The 20,308-nt window shown below is 46.3% G+C and overlaps 1 protein-coding gene across 1 annotated transcript; it reads left to right on the forward strand.

Moving 5' to 3' along the window:
* The first annotated feature begins 1,513 nt into the window (after positions 1-1,513).
* Positions 1,514-13,327, forward strand: LOC136284713 (nuclear receptor subfamily 2 group F member 1-A-like). The gene is given in 8 exon segments (XM_066175083.1): positions 1,514-1,857; positions 1,859-1,933; positions 1,935-2,009; positions 2,011-2,043; positions 2,045-2,134; positions 2,136-2,286; positions 5,480-6,007; positions 10,871-13,327. Coding segments are annotated over 8 exon segments (1,263 nt in total). The 5' UTR covers positions 1,514-1,827; the 3' UTR covers positions 11,152-13,327.
* The last annotated feature ends 6,981 nt before the right edge of the window (positions 13,328-20,308 follow it).

Below are 20,308 nucleotides of genomic sequence, written 5' to 3' on the forward strand. Positions count from 1 at the left end.
AGTTGTGTGCGCCCCCCCCCCTTCATCTCCCTCTTCTCCTTCCTTTTCTTCTTTTTTCCACCCTTCCTCCTTGTGTCTTTCGCTCCATTCCTGCAGGAGAAGAGGATAGAGGTGAACTGAAAAAAAAAAAAAAAAAACAAAAAAAAAAAAAAAAAAAAAAACAACCTCGGAAAGAAAGAAAAAAGGGGGAAAGGGAGAGAGAGAACAGGGGGGAGGGGGAAAGTCCGGAGAGAGAGAGAGAGAGAGAGAGAGAGAGAGAGAACGCGTTCACATCTTAATACGGCTATTATCTTGACCATTCTAGCCTATTTTTCTGGGGGGGGGGAGGGTTCTCTTCTGGGTGATGAGTTTTTTACATGAAATATTTTTTTTAAGCAACTAAACAAACAAACAAAAAAGAATTTTTGGGGGCTATTTCCACCGATTTTCTTCTTTTTTTTGTTTTTCTCGCAACCAGTATCGTGCGCTCTCACAGGAGAAGACGGAAAAGGCAAGAAAGAGGAAAAGAAGAGGATCTATTTACCGACCTACTTTGGATCTCTCTTTTTCCTGCAAGTGTCATTATTATTCCCGTTCTCTATTTTTACACTTCGCCATGAATTCGTCTCCTCTGCGAATTTAGTCACATCCGATTTTTTCTGCGATTAAAAAAAAAAAAAAAAAAAAAAAAAAACAAAAAAAAAAAAGGGGCGAGAGAGCGCGAGAGAGCGAGAGAGACAGAGAGCGAGAGAGAGCAGCTCGGGAGAGAAGAGCAGCGACCGGCAACCTCCTCCTCCTCCTTCCTGCCGCCGCCGCGACAGGAGATCAAACTGCCTCAGCTCCCCGCCCGCCTCCGCCGCGCTCCCCGGCTCCGCCGCCCTGAATGGCTGACGGCGCCCTGCCCCGGACCTGGCCCCCGGACACCTCCATACTCTGATTGCCGGCGAGCGGCTCCTCTCTCGACCTCCCGCCTCCCGAGAGCCCACACCGGCAGCGGCGGCGGCGACAGCGGCGGCGACAGCAGCCTCCGCGGGAGCGGCGGCGGCCGAACCCCGGCGGCTGCGAGCGGCGACCTCCTCCTCCTCTTCCTTCCCCTCCTCCTCCTCCACCTCCTCCTCCTTTTCCTCCTCCTCCGCGCGCGCCGCGGCTTCCTCTATGCCTGCACATCCTCCGCGCTCGTAGCGCCCGGACGCGTGTGCCTGTGCCCGTGCGTGTGTGCGTGTGCGCGAGTGGGGAGCCGTGTGCCGGGCGTTCGCGCGCGTGTCTGTCTGCGTGTGCGTGTCCGGCGTGTTACTCTCCTGAATGCCTCTCCCGACAGCCTTGTTTGCCGTTTCTGATTTTGCAACTTGAAGTGGTGGCGGGGGGGGGGGAGGGGGCGGGGGGCGAGGACAGGCAGTGAGAACCGGGGAGAGCGGGAGCAGAGGTGGAAGCGGTCAGGCGGGGTATTTTAAAGAGGGGGGGAGCGCTGGAAAGGGCAGGGAAGGGAAGGAAAGGAAGAAGGAGGAAAAGGAAAGGGAAGGGGGGAAAGAAAGGAGAAAATCCTCCGTCGCCCCCTCCCCCTCTCTAAAAAAAAAAAATAGCGAGAGCGCGAGCGAGAGGAGGGGGGCTCTCGGCGGCGAAAAATAAATAAAATAAAGAAAACGGCAGGAGCGGCTCCAGCCGGCAGCAGCGGCGGCGGCAGCAGGGCAGCGGCGGCGGCAGCCGAGGCGGAGGCAGGCGGCAGCAAGGGTCCCCTCGCTCTCCGTTCGCCCCCGGCGCCCGGCGGCCGCCACCCCCCCGCCCCCCGCCTCACTCCCCGGCAGCCGCAGCGAGACGCGCCGCTCCCCAGCACTTTTTTGGGCCCGAGATATGGCAATGGTAGTTAGCAGCTGGCGAGATCACGCAGGAAGACGTGGCCGGGGGCACTCCGAGCGGCCCCAACCCCGCCGCGACGCAGCCGGCCCGGGAGCAGCAGCCCCCAGCAGCAGGGGAGTTCGGCCACTCCACACACCCCGCAGACCCCCAGCCAGCCGGGACCCCCCTCCACGCCGGGGCACGGCCGGAGACAAGGGAGCGGGCCAGCAGGGAGGGCTCGGGGCAAAGCCAGCAGCACATCGAATGTGTGGTGTGCGGGGACAAGTCCAGCGGCAAGCACTACGGCCAGTTCACCTGCGAGGGGCTGCAAAAGTTTCTTCAAGAGGAGCGTCCGCAGGAACTTAACTTACACATGCCGCGCCAACAGGAACTGTCCCATCGACCAGCACCACCGCAACCAGTGCCAGTACTGCCGCCTCAAGAAGTGCCTCAAAGTGGGCATGAGGCGGGAAGGTGAATATTTCTTCCCTACTATGCTATCGCTCCCCTCTCCCCGTGGTTGTGCAGGCGTGCGTGTGCGAGGGCTCTCCGTCTGTCTGTGTCTGCCTGTCCGTACGCGCACACACGCGTACCTATATGCATATACATATATACATACAGATATACACACGCGCACACGCGCGGCGTGCAAACACACACACACATATAAATATAAATATGTAAAAGAAATACACACACACATATATATATATATACGGCTCTTCGTAGCAATCCAGGACTCTCTATATATTTCCATGCACACGTCAATCTCTTCCTCTGCCTGCACTCCATCTGGCAGCTTTGCACCAGGTTCTGTTGTTATTGTCGATGGTGGTTGGTGGTGTTTTCTCTTGCTTTTCGGTTTGTGCCTCCTGCCCTCCCTCCCGCTCCTCCCCACCCCCTTCTCCGGCACTGCCACGCTCTCCCCTTTCCTGATAATTATGCAAAGAAATTATTATTATTATTATTATTATTATTATTATTATTATTATTATTATTATTATTATTATTATTATTGCTAGTGTTATTACAATCGCTTGCTAAATATTTATCATTTAGTAGCTATCCCCACTTCCCCTTGCGGGCGCGTGTATCCGTGTGTGCGTGTTTTAGATGTGGTTTTGTCTATTGTTGGCATGAGACCGAAGGGTGGGGGAGATACATCTTTCTCCCGTACGAGATGTGATTCCATTCAGCTTCCTTCCCCCTCACCCCTCCCCACCCCCTTTCCATCCCATCATTTCTTTTTAAACCTGCAGTGCTTCTCGGTAGATTCATCTCTCAATCTCATTTTTCCCGAAAGAAAGATGAAAGACGTGTAATTAGAGAATGAGGAAAGAGTATGAAGAAGATGGAAGGGAGAAAAGGAAGAAAAAAAAAAAAAAAAAAAAAAAAGAGAGAGAGAGGAAATGCGTTACTCCATCTCCTCTTCCCTGTGCTTCCCGGTGCCCCGGAGTGTGCTTCTGTGCGAGATTCGGCCTTGTTTTCATTCCATGCGTTCAAAGGAAAGTTTGTGACTGAACCGTGTTTCTGTTCTTCTGTCACTTCTTTCTTATCTTTTTTTCCTTTTTTTTTTCTTTTTTTTTTCTTTTTTTTTTTTTTTAGTGCTCTGCTCATTTTATTTCTTCATCAAACTCCACCCTCTCCTCAAATCTTCATACAAATGTCGATTTATAACCCCTTTACCGGTTCTTCTCATTTTCGCAGCATCTGCAGCCTGCATCTGGCAGCAGGGTCCCCACCATTTCCAACTTCTCTGCTATTTTTTTTTCTCTCCTCCTTTCTAAAAGTTGCCTGTGGTTTTCCTTGCGTTCAGACTCATTCTCGTGCACAGAGATTTCCTGCCCTCCTTTCTCCTCAAAACATGTTCTCTCTATTTAAAGTTTACCCTGTGACTGTCGTTAAAGATGTCCTAAATATGTAACATCAGCGAAATAGTTGTTTTTATGGAGCAGGGATTTTAAAACTAGATTTTATATGCCACAAGAAAAGGAATTGGATTAGGCTGCTCCATATCTGAAGGAGCTCACAGAAATGATGGCTTCATTGGTAGCTGCAGGGGCTGTTGAGAGGCACATGGGAGAGTGGAGGCAAGAATTTTTTTTTTTTTAAAGGATGGAGGAGAAAAAATAAACAAACAAAAAAGTGAGAATTGTGCACGCAGTTAAATGAAAAATATCTGCCAAGTTTACAAGTAGATTGAAGAGGGAGAGGTAGGCTGAATGGCAGCAGGACAGAGGTCTGGCCCTGGCGGCTCGTTGGGGAAGAAAAGAGAAAGTTGAGAAAAATGTGGCACGCCGGAAACATGAGTGATTGCATGTGCGGGTGTGTGCCAGCAAACGTGTGCGGTTGTGCGGGTGTGTGTCTGTGTGTGCAGGGTACAAGTCTGAGTAGCCGTATCTTCCTCTGAAGTTACATTTTGTTTACATGGCAAGAGGCTGCAAACGCTGGCACTAATGGAGTAAAACACACACACACACACACACACAAAAAAAAAAAAAAAAAAACCAAAAAAAAAAAAAAAACAACAACAACAAAAAAAACCAACAACAACAACAAAAAAAACCACCACAAAAAAACCCCAACTTTGGTCAGCTTTCGGAACTCGAGGCATGCTTACGCTCTGTGTGGAGATGGTTAATGAATCCACTGTTTTTGCAGTTGCAAGCTTGTGCATTCACTGTGCAACGCTGACTGCAGGCTTTTGCAGTGGCAACAGCTCACCAAAGATATTAATTACATGGTCCCCTTTTTTTTTCGGCGAATGTTTGGCTATTGTAAGTTCGGACATTTTTGTTTTATTTCCCCCTTTCCCCGATGATATTTAACCTTTCTCTTCCTTTTAGCAGGGAAAACTTTGCTGGGCGGGGGATGGGGGGGGCTCTATGGAAAGCTGGTTCTGTATAATAAAGTTAGCAGTGGGGAACTGGAAAGCAGTGACCTGTTCCAGCTTGAAGGGTAACAACGAGGTATTTTTGAAGAATATGGACGCATTTGGTTTTATGAATTATTTTATTTAATATTTTATTCTAAAAAGTGTCACAACAGTTTACTTGTAAATTGCAGTGGTATCAGGGCAATAGGGTGGGATTCACAACAGAGCTTGGCTACATTTTTTATAGTTGGTTGTGATTTTTAACTCTACTTTCTCACCACCCGGACGATTTCTTTGATTTTTTTTTTCTTTTTTTTTTTTTTTTTTTTTTTTTTTTTGTGCGGGGCTTTCTTTTGTTACGAGAGGGGAGGGGGGAAGGGGGAAGAGGGGGTTGTGTGCGGATTTGTCTTGTTTGCCTTGGCTTTTTTTTTTTCCCCCCTTTCTTTTTAATCTGTTTATTTTGTGAAGCCTGTCTGCTTTGTGGTCGAGGGTGGGGGGAGCGGAACGCGCTTGGCTGCCGCTGGGCTGAGGCTGCCTGAGCAGGGGTCGGGGCCGGGGCCGGGGCCAGGGCCGATGCAGGGGCCGGGCGGGGGGCGCAGTGCAGGTCGGCGGCAGCTGCCCGGCTCCGCATGCCTCTATCTGTCCGTGCCTGTGCGTGTGCCGGGGGCGAGGCGGTGGCGGGGAGGGGTAGAAGCCCGGCATTGTCTCCGGCTGGTTGGCAACGCCGCCGGGGCGATGCCTGCGAGCCTCCTGGATGCACATTTCCTCTCCTTTTCTCCTTCTTTTTGTCAGCGGTTCAGCGAGGAAGAATGCCGCCCACCCAACCCAACCCCGGCCAGTACGCGCTGACCAACGGCGACCCCCTGAACGGGCACTGCTATCTCTCGGGATACATCTCTCTCCTGCTGCGGGCCGAGCCCTACCCCACCTCCCGCTACGGCAGCCAGTGCATGCAGCCCAACAACATCATGGGCATCGAGAACATCTGCGAGCTGGCCGCCCGTCTGCTCTTCAGCGCCGTCGAGTGGGCCCGCAATATTCCCTTCTTCCCCGACCTGCAGATCACCGACCAGGTGGCCTTGCTGCGGCTCACCTGGAGCGAGCTCTTTGTCCTCAATGCTGCCCAGTGCTCCATGCCCCTCCATGTGGCCCCGCTCCTGGCCGCCGCCGGCCTCCACGCCTCCCCCATGTCGGCCGACCGCGTTGTCGCCTTCATGGACCACATCCGCATCTTCCAGGAACAGGTGGAGAAGCTGAAGGCGCTGCACGTCGATTCGGCTGAGTACAGCTGCCTGAAAGCCATCGTCCTCTTCACCTCAGGTGAGGGGACGGGTTGGGGATGTGAGACGTCTGGAAAAAAAAAAAGAAAAAAAAAAAAAACAAACAAACAAACAAAAAAAACCAAAAAACCAAACCGCCTGCGGGAAAAATAGGGGGAAAAAAATAGAATTATTTTAAAAGGAAAGGGACCGGAGGCCAAGGAAGCACTTGATGGAGGTACATTCCTGTAGAGGGATCAGCGTCTCCCTCATCGTCACTGATACTGGCTCTTTAACACACAGCCCCTCCAAAAAAATAATACCAAAAACCAAAATCAAATTAAGTGTAGGCGGTGGAAACATGCATGTTAACAATTTTTCCCTGTGATAGATGGTTTGAATTAACGAGCAGGAAAGCTGCATTAGCATTACCGTTGAAGTGCTCTGGTCATAGCCTATAAGAATATAATACGTATATTATTATTGTAACCTGCAAGGGAGAATTTATAAACATCAAAGGGGAACTATGTGAAGGAAATATAGGGAATGGAAAAAAGGCAAGATAAGAGTCTGGGCAGTGTAGTTTTTAAATTATTATTCTAATTATCATCACAATGTGGGTAATTGCCACATTTCCTACTTGTTTTTCTTATTTTTTCTTCTTCATTTTTAAACCTCCTCACCCCATCCCCTAGCTCCTCTCTTGTACGAGCTTCTCCCCTCTTTTCCCAATTAGCAATAACTAAACAGCTGTGATAAATGTGACTTAAAACCAGGCCAAGGCAAAATTAAAAGCATTCCTGAACAAAGATGGCAAATTGTTCAAAGGCCTTGCTTAATACTGAGCAGTTTATAATCCATCAATATTCTTTGCCTTTCAAGCCCAAAAGATAGTATAAGCATTGTATTAAAATGACTCCTAAATTCACACTATATTGTAATGTAACAGATGTAGTATTAATATCGATTTGAACATCAGATAATTTATTTAGGCAGGAGTATCTAATTTGTATGCAGGGTGGTCGGAGACATGTACTGTGACTGCCCCCTTTTACTTCCAGTGCAAATGCAGTCTCACAGCGTTGGAGGGAATATTCCTTTGCAAAGGATAATGTGCAAATCTTAAAACAAATGGAAGATTTACTCAATAGCCAACTCGACATTTTAATGTATTTTATCATAATAAGTCTTCTTGATGGAAACATGTTTTTAAAGAGTAACAAAGAGACCTGCCTGCATTTATCAGGGTGATTTAACTCCGCAACCTGCCTGCAGACTTCCAGACTTTCCTTTCTCACTCATTTCAGAGACCTCATCAATACACAGGGACAGTCAAGGAGAACCCTTTTTTTTTTTTTTTTTTCCCAGACCCAGCTTGGAGAGATTCTTCCGAAGCAGAGCTGGGAAAGTGTCTGGCCTGTGCCTCAGCCCTTCCACATGCAAAAGGCCCTGTGAAGGAAATTGCCCCTGATAGAAACATGGTTGAGGGAATATTTTATTTTTCTCCTTTCTCTTCTCTCCCTGTTCCCTCCAATCTTCCCCCTTCCGAAACAATTGACCTTGGCTAGAAAAAGAGTAAGTGGCTTTGGAGGAGCTCTTCATTTACATATAATAAAAACAAATGTAATAACTTGACATCTGTGAGGGGAGAAGCCCCTTCCCACAGTGGAGCGGAGAATGAAGGAAGGAAGGAAACAATAATATTATTTCAGAGCAGGATCACACAGGGCATCTCAGAAAATGGAAATACTGCTGTCAGGAGTAATCTACTGCCCCTTACCCCCATCCGCTCATTTCCACTTTTCGCTAAACTGGTTTTCATTGCATATTCAGACAGGAGTTCATGGGAAGTCTTTCTCAAAGTGATCCAACTTTTAAACCAAGTGACAGAAAAGACATTTTTAGGCATTTTGTCCAAGGTTCTTGGCTAAGGACTAAGTATCTAAAAACGGGCATGGATTTCTCCTGTTGTGGTTTTTACATTTGGGCTCCAGAGAGCATGTATTTAATCTGTGAAACTCTGGAAACCATCCAAAAGCTGTGTAGTAACCCAAAACCAGCTCCTCTCTTGCCTCCTTTCCCCTTATCTCCCATACCCTCCTCTTTGCCCTCATCTCCTTCTCCCTGCTGCCAAAATTTAGCATTATTAATTCCTATATCTACCTTTTCATTGTCATAAATAAATGTTTTTGAGAACAGAGATAGATAACATAAATCAAATAAATCTATTTGCAGTGCAATAAGAACTTTTGATTTCTAGTTAGATGTCAGCTGATTACGTCTATATTTTCTGAACACTAAACTCTTCTGAACATGTAACATGAAATACATTGCCACCACTACAGAGGGGAAGGCTGGAGTGTGTTGAACAGTAATGGTTATTTATTTACATAATTTCTTTTCCATAGACTGCAAGAAGAAATATAGAGCCTTCCCTTATTGACACACTGCCATATAAAAGAGCAAGGCACACACAAGATTTTCACATTAGCCCACTTTCTGAGATGGAATAATAATTCACCTTCAGTAAACATGGATTGTATTATTTCTCCCAGGGATTGCACCTCTCTGGACTGCATAATATAATCAAGTTGTGGATCTCTTAATTATTATTACTTTTAATCTCATTCTGAAGGGAGAATTGAGCCTTCCCACCCCCACTTAAGGCTGCGGAATGAAACCCGAGTGAAGGCATATGCCAGACCATTTAAAATAATTGAAGCCAAACAGATACTATAGGCATGAGAAAATTCTGTGGTTTTGGAGTTCTAAGGCAAAACCTGTGGCTGATTTTTCAAACACACACACACACATCAGGCTGATGTCCTTTTAGAGAGAAAGTTACCCATCCACATTGTCCAGTGACCAACACCTATAGGTGCACTTATTGTAAATGTCTGATAAATATTTTACTAACCTTAAGGGTATGACATATGGGGCATAAAGAAAAAAGCCCTGCCAGGGTGTCAGTAAGACCCTTTCATATTGCATTGTTTGGAAGCTGAATAGGATCCTAATGCATAATGGGTAGATAATGCATGTAAAATAGCAAGATATATGTAAATATGGAATGTGACTTGTGGCAATCAACATATGAACAGGTCTGTGGTTTTGATATGTATTGCAAACAAGAACAGGCCCCAGCTTTTGATAGATGTATATGTTGCAACCTGGTGCTTTAGATGTTGCAAAATATCATTGCATTAAAGGTATAGATTAGCAGAGCAGCCTGGCTCAGATAATTGTGTGTCTGAGAGATGCTAAGTCCGCAGCTCAGGTCAAAGGTTCTCTTTCTCAGAAGTTCCTAAATTATGGCTTGTTTTACTTGTAGTTTTGCTTGAGGCCATAGTATTCTAGATGAAGGTGTTCAGAAATCTTTGTAAAGTCAGTTCTTGATAAGGGAAGACTTAAGCTTCAAAAATGCCAGTGCAACAGATTTTATTTTATTTTATTTTTGGCTTTGAGTAATTTATTAATTTGTTGTGTCTTTCCAGGGTCACAACTGTACATTTACATTTTCATAATGTCTTTTTGGGGGCCATTAACTAATTCATATATGGTTCAACATATTAGCAAAGCCTGGTTTTGATCTGTTAAACTGCACTGCTAGCTGACTGCCTTGCTCTGATCCTGATGGCTGGAGGTTTTTTCTGTTTTGTTCAGTTGGTTTTCTTGGTTAGGTTTCTTGGTTGGTGTTTTGGTTTGATGCTTTTAATATCTATTTTGAATCTTTGAAACAATGTAGATGGTCTCAACCATCTGGGCATACCCACCACTTTTCCATGACTGTAGTTTCCTGAGCAAGTCCTTCCACGAGCAGCTGGAGCACAATTATCCTCTGGTTTGGGTTATGTGTTCTCAGAGATAGTATATATGCTTATAAGTGTCTGTGTATGTGTGCAAGTGCACAGACCCATCCATATCTCTCTGCTTGTATCTGTATACATGGAATAATGTGTATTGATACAAATACATGGATATGAAGGGTTTCTGCTCTCGGATTAGTTCACCTTAGCCCAGGTCATGTGGTTCTGCAAGGTGCAAGGAGTATGTTTCTGACAGTTTGGGTGCCAGAAGGACCTATAAGGAAAGAATCCCTCTGGTTTTATTTAGGCAAGGCTTAGCTGCTGCAGCTCTCCCCAGCTTTGTGTCTGAAAGCTACAGGCACCTACTGAGTGCAAGCTGGGACTAACCTAGCTGTTTGCTGCCGGATTTATCATACAGTCCGCAAAGATGTGGCAAATTTGCGATCCCTGGCAGCGAGGCAGGAGCAGAGGAGACTCCCCTGCCCCACGGCATCCCCCAGCCGGCTCCCTGCCAGTGGCTGCAGGTCCCAGTCTCTGCCTCTCTGTGATGTGCAGCCATGTCAACAAACTCGTTTATCACTCTGCTTGTGTGCTACTCTGCTTATCTTATTATTATTGCTATCTATTTTTTATTATTATTTTCCCCAATACCTTATTTTTCTTCCTCTCGGCGTTACTTAAGGGGGCTGGTCCAGGTTTCCAGCATTCCCGTGTTGGCTCCCTGGAGCAGAAACCACGCTCGACAGCGCGGAGTGTCAGTGGGAGGGGGACGTGAAAAGGAAATGTGGGGGTTGTGCGTGTGTGTGTGTGTGTGTGATTGGGACGAGCGCGGTGCTGGCACCCCATCGTATCCTGGGTGAAAATACCCACGGTGGCGACGAGGCACAGCGAGGTTGCACTCTTTATTTGGCAGCGGTGCGGGGAATGGAACGGGATGGGGTGGGGTGGGATGGGATAGGGAGTGCGCCTTTCGGCTGCCCCCATCCTCGCGGCGTTTCCCCGTGTGGTTCCCAGCCACTAACCATCTCCCCCCCCCCTTCCTCCTCCTCCACCTCCTCCCTCCACTCTCCCCCCGCCTGCCGCCGTTCTGCGGCTTCTTCCGCGGGTGCGGTGGGCAGACGCCTGCGGCCTGTCGGATGCTGCGCACATCGAGAGTCTCCAGGAGAAATCGCAATGCGCGCTAGAGGAGTACGTGCGGAGCCAATACCCCAACCAGCCCAGCCGCTTCGGGAAGCTGCTGCTGCGGCTGCCCTCCCTGCGCACCGTCTCCTCCTCCGTCATCGAGCAGCTCTTCTTCGTCCGCTTGGTAGGTAAAACCCCCATCGAAACCCTCATCAGGGATATGCTACTGTCGGGGAGCAGCTTCAACTGGCCTTACATGTCCATCCAGTGCTCCTAGAGCCCATCCCGCACCCCCTGCCGAGAGGCGGCGGAGCGGCGGAGAGGGGAACGCTCGCACCGAGGGGCACTTGGGGTGCGGGGGGGACCCGGGAGGTGGACACTGAACAAAAGAAAAGGCGAGTGGGAGCAGAGATGTGGCCGTGGAGGGGAGAAGGACGGACCTGTCGTCCGTGGAGGTTGTGATGTTTTGCCTTTTTTTTTAATTTTTTTGGCCTAATTTGGTTTGGGTTTTTTTTTTGTTTGTTTTCTTTCGGAGAGGAGGAAAAAAGAAATAAATAATATTAATAAAAGAGACAAAAAAAAAAAAAAGAGTATTGAGGGGATATTAATCAAACCTGAAGGGGATACTGGATCTTCCAGGATTTATTGTGGACTTTTGTTGATATATGCTGTACAGTAAACCAACAAAACATAAAAGCATTGAAACTGAACTGAACCTTGTGTAGAATGAAAAAAATCCGCCCAAAACCAAGCAAACAACAACAACAAAATCTCCATGCGCAAACACCATGAACATTGTTACTGATTTTGTAATATATTAGTCTTTATTTTCATTTTTGGTAAAAGTTAAAACATCATATGTGCATAAAGGAAACAAAAAAAGGAGAATTAGGGGAAAATAACATTTTCCAAATAATTATAAAAGAATTGTCCTGTGTCTATGTATCTATATCTGTTTTGTATTTTTTTCTGGTTCCAAACCAGGTTTCCTGTGATTCTATACTAATAATTTTTGATATAACCCTTTGCTTCTTATAATGAGTGCGATATATGTTGTCAAAGCTGTTCTTCAAGAATTAAAATTGAAGTGAGAATTAAACAAAAAATAAAAGAATTTAGCAAAAAAACCCCAACTTATCACCCCACAACCCATGAGTCTTGTTGCTTGAAACATGCCAACTATTCACAAAACAACAGCAACAACAAAACCCACAACCAACGACAACAACAAAAAAACCCCACCACCACAGCAAAAACAACAGAAATGTCCCCATATTTTTAACTCCTTTACTGGTGCTAAGAAGGAGAACTTAAAAAATACTTGGGAGGGATAACCAAGTCATGAAGTCACGTAAACTACAGGATGCTCCAAAATTTACTTGACTGTATAAGCTTAGGTCTAAGCTGTCAAGGCCTAGAAAAAAGGAGCAGGAGTTGCAGTGTGACACCTTAGGCAACCTCGCCTCACTGGGACTGCACCACAGACTCTTCACCAAGGCTGATGGGCCTATCAGGCTGGCCTACCCCTTTTTGAAACACCTTTTCCCATCAGCTGGATTTTCTGCTGAGTTCACATCTTGCTTTTTACTCTCAGACACTGTGGACATGGATTGAAGTCACCATATGTCATCATCTCTACCCATGCAGCAGGAGGCATACTCCAGCCATGGGTCCTGTTTGTTCTAGGCATGGTGACTTTCAGCTTCTGGGGGTTTGGTGTGGGGTTGAGGGTTTTTTGTTTTACTTTTCCACTCCAAGGGCTCCCAGACCCCAATATATGCTCCAGTGTGCATGCCTTGTGCTTACTGTCAGCCAGAACAGATCTCTTGCTTTTTTTTTTCCTGACTCTAGTTGCTGTGTGTGGAGGGTATTCCCACTCCATTAATATAGAAATCCAGCTGGATGCTTGCTCATTGGGTGGTGAGCTAGTGCATTTCATGTATGCTTATGTGCCATGGCCATGCAAAAAACACAGGCTGTGACATCCCACACCATGGCCCACCCACTGCCAGGGCCTGATCTCTGTGCCAAAAACCCCTTTTCATTTCAGCTTGTCTTTTTTTTTTTTTTTTTTTTTTCCCCAGAAAATTAAAAATCCTTTTTGTAATGGAGCTCCTTTGAAGGTAAATGCTTCTAGCTGGTGGTGCAGATCTCTGTAACAGCTTTCACTGCATTAATGTTTTATAGGATCTGAGACGGAGCTGTAAGAACACATACTACCAAGGGAGCTCTTTCTTAATGTATTAATAAAGCCAGATCTTTAAATATAACATTGTCCCCCTCACACAGACACCTCCTGTTCCCTCCAAACAAGCTTAGATGAGGTAGACTTTTCAGTTTGTGAAGACATGGGCAGTGTTTTCCTTTTAATTTGCTGTCCTCCATACTCTCCTCTGTCTCCTTCTCTCTCTCAATCTCTCCCATCCTTTTTTTTTTTTTTTTCTGTCTTTATTTCTTCCCCTCCCTTTTTTTTTTTTCGTTTTTTTTTTTCTTTCTTCTACAAGATTCTTCAATTCAACTCACTTGGGGTTTTTAATATTCTAGGCGCGGCAGATCTGAGGTGAGAGCAGCTCTATACAGTAGACAGTTATAGCTGGATAATCAACATTACAGGCAGATCCTCTGTGGGGCTATCACCCCATTCAGGATGGAGTAACGGCCTGTACTCATAGGTGCTGGGAGTGGGGGGGCTTGGATAATGCCAGACCTTAGCACACAAGAACAGGAATTTGGGAGTTAGACAGACAGAGAGACATCCTCCCTTTTGTCACTCATTTGGACACTGCATGAGAGAGAGCTTTGTTCCTGCCCCTTTCCCGGGGCCTTCCCTGGAGAGAGAAGGTCCATCAGCCTTGTCCGGGGTCTCAACAGGAAGTGAGTGGGAATGCTCAGACATGGAAGGTGCTGAAAGCAGCATTTTCAGCACTGTTTTATGGTGGGACGGGTGATTTGGGACCCAGATGAATCAGCAGTTAAAAACACAAACAAAAATTCATTTAAAAAAACCCCATGCAAAACCAAAACAAACACACAACAACAAAAACCACAGAAAAAAAAAAAAAAAAAAAAAAAAAAAAAAAAGAAAAAAACCAAGCCCAAACCCAAGAAACCAAACCCACCAAAACAAACAAACAAATGAAAACCCCACAACCAAAAATAGCAACAAAACCCCAAAAAACAAAAAAACCAGCCCCTCTCTCCACCTAAAAATAAACAAAACAAATGGGGATATCAGAAGAGAAAAACAGGCCTCGGTTTCTTCCAATGAGATGTAAATAAATTCATTATAGTGTTATCCTACTGATGAAAACAGATAAACTTTTTCGTAGATATTTTTCAATTAATTTTCATATTTATGAATAATAATAATAACGCACAGATTGCCAAGAAACTTGCAGGTGTAGAGGAGGTATACAAGATGCACTTATTTCCATGTATGTGCCTAGAAAGAAGTGTTTCAATCCCTTATTAAACTTTACTTATGAGACGGTATCCTGTTCTGAAGTGTTAACTACCCAGTCTGCATTGTGTCAGTGGATGTTTTCCTTCGCCACGCTGCAGCCTCTCGGGCATTCATATGGCAGCAAAAAGTACTGTATCATCGCGTCATCGATGCTATTTGCTAAAAAAAAAAAAAAAAGAAAAAAAAAAAAAAAAAAAAAAAAAAAAAAAAGTGAATGTGGAGACGGGCTGGGCTCCCTCAGCAAGTTTCTGCCGACTTATTCGACACCTACAATATACTGCTTTAAAACCAACCCTATCTACATTTCTTCTGCCTTGCTGTTGCCGAGGGCCCGGGCGCTGTCCGCGGAGGCTCCTCGGTTCCCCAAGCTCCTTAGGAGGCGGAGTCGGCAGGGAGTTTCCTTGCATCCCTGCAACCTGCCGCGCAGGGCTCCGCGGCCACTCCATGCTCACCGACAGCTGCGGCAAAACTTCAAAGGCCGGGGTGGGGATTGGAGGGGAGGAAGCAAGGGGTCAGTGGGATTTGGGAGAGGGGGACCCTCCCAACCCAGCCCCGAGCAGGGGACCTGCTCGGGGCACGGCAAATACAAAGCCCTCCTTTCCACTCCTCTTAGCACGTTGCTAACTAGCTTGCCTCCTCCCACCGCCCAATTAGGGCTTTTCTATACATTTAATCGAATAAATATTTGGAAATGCTTCTAAGTGGTAGGTTGTACCCGAGCTGAGGAGGAGGGGGGCTTGCCGGCGGTGGCAGGGGTAGAGCCGAGGCGAGGGGGTCGTTTGTGTGTGCGCGCCTGTGAGCGCGCACCCCCTCCGGCTGTCCGTGAAGGTCATGGGCTGCGGATTCCCCTCTCCCGGGGTTTCTCGACGCGCCCTTACCCTCTGGGGGCACCTTTTGGGTGGCTCGGCGTCCATTCACCTGCTTCATCCGTAGGAGGAGGGCGATAAGCCCACTCTAGGGGTGGGGGCAAAGGATAACCCCCAGTTTCCCCGTATCCGTCGAAATAAAGTAGAACTGGGGAGGGAGCGTGGGGATGGGACTCCATCACAAGTGACCTGTCTCATCGCCACCAATAAAATCGGCGGATCAAGACGCAAAAGACTCTTTTCCTGCTGAGGTAAATGGAGGGTCTCGCGAGAAAATCTGGCTCGGGGTCCCTGCAAGTGGCAACAGAAGTAATACAAGAAAACGTAGATTCTGCGTGGGTTCACTCGCAGAAGACTGGTTGGTTACCTACACAAAGACAGAAATGTCTTATCTGACAAAAAGGGCAGAATAGGACCTCCGGTCTTGCTGGTGTTTTGTTGGAGTTTTTTTTCGGTTGTTGTTTTTTGGGGTTTTGTTTGGGGTTTTTTTGGTTTGTTTTGGGTTTTCTTCTTGTGCTTGTTTGATTTCTTGGTTTGGTTTGTTTTCTCATTACCTGTGGGGTATGGCAGACAGACATCCCCTTCTCAACAGACAGCAAATGCCATCAGCTGCCGAGAGAGGAGCAGGCAGGGCTGGCAGGGACGGTGGCACTGGATGGCCTGGATGGTCTCTCTGACAGATGGACAGAGGGGCGGAGGACTAAACAGGGATGTCAGGGCTTGCTGCAGCCGTCCCCTCCCCAGCAGTTTCCCGGCGCGCAGCCTTTCCCAGGGAGTGTCCGCTAACGCGTGTGCACGGCTTTTGCAGACACTATCGACATGCTTCCTCCGGTTTCATGGGACATTTTGACTATTCAAAGCGCTAATTTATAAGTCTTGAAATAGTGGGTTTCTTTTCCTTTTCTTTTCCTTTTCTTTTCCTTTTCTTTTCCTTTTCTTTTCCTTTTCTTTTCCTTTTCTTCTCCTTTTCCTCTCCTTTTCTTTTTCTCTTTTCTTTTCTTTTCTTTTCTTTTCTTTTCTTTTCTTTTCTTTTCTTTTCTTTTCTTTTCTTTTCTTTTCTTTTCTTTTCTTTTCTTTTCTTTTCTTTTCTTTTCTTTTCTTTTCTTTTCTTTTCTTTTCTTTTCTTTTCTTTTCTTTTCTTTTCTTTTCTTTTCTTTTCTTTTCTTTTCTTTTCTTTTCTTTTCTCCTTTTCTTTTCTTTTCTTTTCTTCTTTTCTTTTCTTTTCTTTCCTTTTCTTTTCCTTTTCTTTTCTTTTCCTTTCTCCCGTACACCTGTCTTTTCTGCTCTCTGCTTTACTGGGAGAGGTAGCAATGGGGATCCCCCTGCCCTTTTCCATGTTTGTTTCGTTTCTTTTATATCTTTGGGACTAATTTCAGAAACGAAACGTATCTATATATTTGTTTTAAAAGATTCTCTGTCTCACTGTCTTCACAGCCACTGGTTTGATGTGAGATTTCTTTTTTAGACACACTTCCCTGTTTAATCCATAGGGGGTCAGAAAGACGGGGGTGAGTTTTCTGTGGTGATTCCCGCAGTATTAGTTAAAAACAAATACATTTCCAAAGCCACATCTCTTGGGTGCCATGGACAGACATGATATGTCCGGGCATCTTGCAAACCTGACGGGTTTCCAGGTGCAATGACCTGTGAGAATTTCTCCTATGAGGCGCTTTTGAGGACGAATATATATATATTTAAAAAAAAAAAAAAAAAAAAAAAAAAAAAAAGAGAGAGAGAGAGAAATATAAAGCGAGGAGGGACACAAGAAAAGAACAATTTAAAAAAAGAGAGGAAAACATTAAAAAAAAAGTAAAAGGACAGAGGTGTGAGGGAAGAGGTGAACGAGAAGGGAGATCCAGAAGCAGAAGTGGAAACTAATAAAACTCTTGTTAAAGTACTTGCTCAGAATCCATGGCGTCACAAGGTCTCTTACTTAGGAAGCCAAAGAGTTTTATTCCTAAATGAGTTAAAGAGCCATTTACCTCTGTCGTGCTCTATTCATCAAGCCACAAGTCGAGAGTCCCTAACATGAAACTATTTGTTTGCTTACACAACCAACTGGGTGCAATTTCACGACTGAGATATCTATCTGAAAGCGCCTCTCATTTATTATCCTTACTTGTCAGGGAATCCATTTTCCAACTTTTTTCCACCTCCACGCCCATTCTTTCTTCTTTCATTGAAGGCTCTGGGTTTAAATGCTCCCTTAGCATTTCAGCACCAACCCCTTCTCCTGTCTGAGCACCTTCAGGGCAAAATAGCCGGGGAGCAAGTCTGAAACTGCAAAGATGGGAATGGTGACCACTTCCCAAGTGGTCCCACTTCACAGCTCCTGCCCTTTTTTCCCTCCCTCCTGCTTCTCCCAAGGCATCTCTGACAGTGCTATGGAGTCAGCTACTGCTCTTTTTTTTTTTTTTTTAAAGTGAGCTCATTCCTGCCGGACATTCTTCCATGGCGGTCCCGGTGCAAGGTGAGGCCACCTGAAAAAAAATTTACATTTTCTGTCTGTGAGGAAGGACTGGAAACACCCTGTCTTTGACACTGCCGGAGCCACAGAAAGGTGGGGACCCTGCAACTGTACTCTAACTAGACCAGTTTTGATTGTCACCGGGATGCAAGAACCGGTGTGCAGAGGAGGGTGCTGGAAGTATTCCAAAGAAGACTTGAGGAGGGGTGTCAGGATCTCTTCTCTGGCATCCATGTGGCCTCCACTAGAAATACAAAGACACTACATGCAACCGGCCCAATCAGTTTATAAAAGTAATTGCGAGCAAAGACAACAACTAGTAAAAGGGGACAGTGGGAAATTATATCTCCCCGCCTTTTCCTTAGCCCAAAATTTTGCAAAATTGTAAAATCAGGATAATGTGAATAATGTTTCAGAGCTGGACTGTCTGGCTGAAAAGAGATTCACTGTTAGTAATCTCAATGATGGCTGTATAATAGTGTAGATACACCTTCTCTTCTGCAGAACTCTCCACCAAACATAAAGCAGTGGATCAAATCCAAAGCTACGGGTGTAAAAATATCCCCAGCTGTTTAAAAAGGAAAAAAAAAAAAAAAAAAAAAAAAAAAAGGAAAAAAAAAAAAAAAAAGGAAGAGAGCAGGTGGGGAGAGGCTTCTTAGAGAAGAAGCCGGCTGGTGGCTGTAAGCTGTGCTGTTGTGTTATTTAGGAAGGTATTTGCTCCATATGACGTTTACGGTGGATCGTACCACCGCTGGACCAAACAAACCCCAGACCAAAGCGTGGGAGTCATGGTCGACCCCACTGAGGAGCGAGATGTGCGTGTCAGAGACCCTGCAGCAGCCCGAATGCATGTGCCTGTGTGTGTCAGGAGTCAACCTAGGCTGTATCCCGCTCAGCGAGAGCTGATTAGCATTTCTCGGCAGCCGTGTACCAGCTCTGACAACTAACAGAGATATCCAGCTCACCATTTGGCCTTCTCCTTTTGTCTGCAAACTCCCGGCAGCAGCTCAGACTCCCGCGCCTCCGCTGCCCACACCGCTGCAGCGTGCAGCTCTGCCTGCAGAGCTCCGTGCGCTGCTGTCCGGCCACAAGCTGCCACCCCACCTGCTGCTGCCTGCCGCCAAACCCTCCCTTCACCTCCCCGACTATATATATATATATATAATTTCTCTTCGTTCCCCTTAGGAGGTTGACGTAGGGGGTACTTCCTGTGGCCCCCAGCATCCCTATTCCCTTCAGGGTTCACAGCAAGTCGGCACTGCTCTTTTTCACCTTTTTATCACTTTTCCTCTATCTGCACTGCAGGATCGGGTGCGCCAGTGACTTCCTTCAACAAACACAAGAGCCGCCCCATTTGCTTTCGTTTTGCCTTTCCTCCACCGGGGGTTCTTTTTGAGAGGTGAGATAGCTGTTGAAACTCTGAACCAGCTCCACGCAATGAACCGATAAAGGAGGAGTTGGGATTTAAATTCACAGGTCACTAAAGCACTTTAAGCTCCCAGTTTTAAGCCAAACTGCATTTCTTAGTGTCTGGAGAGCCACATCAACTTCCAGCAAGTAGCTGAGACGCCCTGAAGTGATAAAAAAAAAAACCCCCCCAAAAAAAAAAAAAAACCCAAAAAAAAAAAAAAAACCAAAAAAAAACACCACGAGAGAGAGAGAGCGAGAGACAGCAGGTACTTTCCCCCCCCCCCCGAGAGCCACACAAATTGGTCCACGTTGACAGATGTTTGTAACTTCATAACTTCTTTAAGATTTTTTTTCCTTTATTTCCCCCTCTCCCCTCTTCTAAGCCTTCTTCCGAGCTTGCTTTGTTGTTTTAAAATATGCATGTCTCTCAGGAATGCAAGTCACGAGTCCAAACTTCGTGTCCAACCTCCCACAAGAAATGATCCTTTTATAGGCAACCCGATATGTCTCAATCTGCACTTCACTCATAGCCTCTGGATATAGGGCACTGGTCCCTGCTCAAAATAACTCCGCTGAAACGTCTTTCCACCTAAAAAATCCCCATGAATGACTCCCAGGGAAGAAATGTACCTCCTATAATTACAGACGGCAGCGTTCTGAGGTGAATGAAGCCTGGAGGAAAAGAAAAGGAAGAGGGGCAAAGAGGCAAAGAAAAAAAAAAAAAGGAGGTGTGTGGGGAAGCAGAGAGCGAGAGATATTTTTTTTATTTCTGTGTTGGTTGCACTGGGCCGAGATTAGAAGCAGGTTTATCAAGACAAGCCTCTGTGGCAGCTTCGGGTGCGTGGGGAGAACGCATCAGCTCATGAGGAGCGGAGAAGAGGAGAGATTAAGGAGCAGAGCCTAACTCCGAGAAAAGAGTAAGTGACTCTCAGTACAATGCAGGAGCCAGGGGACTGACGAGCTTTGAATCCGCAGCCTAAGTTGGGTTGCGAGCGCGAACAATGGCATCGGGATGGGGGGGAAGGGAGCACCTAGGCCCGAGGGGGCGGGGGTCAGACACCCCCTGAGTGCGCCCTGAGTCCTGGTCCCTTCCCTGCGGGGAGCCGGGGCGGCAACGGGGATGAGGATGTGGACCACGGCGAGGATGGGATGGGGTCAAGGATAGGGATGGGGCCTGCCCCGGTTTATGTAAGAGATTAAAAAAAGAAAACAACAAAACCAACAAAAA

Source organism: Chamaea fasciata, unplaced genomic scaffold (genome assembly GCF_029207755.1).
Source record: "Chamaea fasciata isolate MVZ Bird 193981 ecotype frontalis unplaced genomic scaffold, bChaFas1.0.hap1 SCAF_1297, whole genome shotgun sequence".
In the NCBI taxonomy this organism is placed as follows: domain Eukaryota; kingdom Metazoa; phylum Chordata; class Aves; order Passeriformes; family Sylviidae; genus Chamaea; species Chamaea fasciata.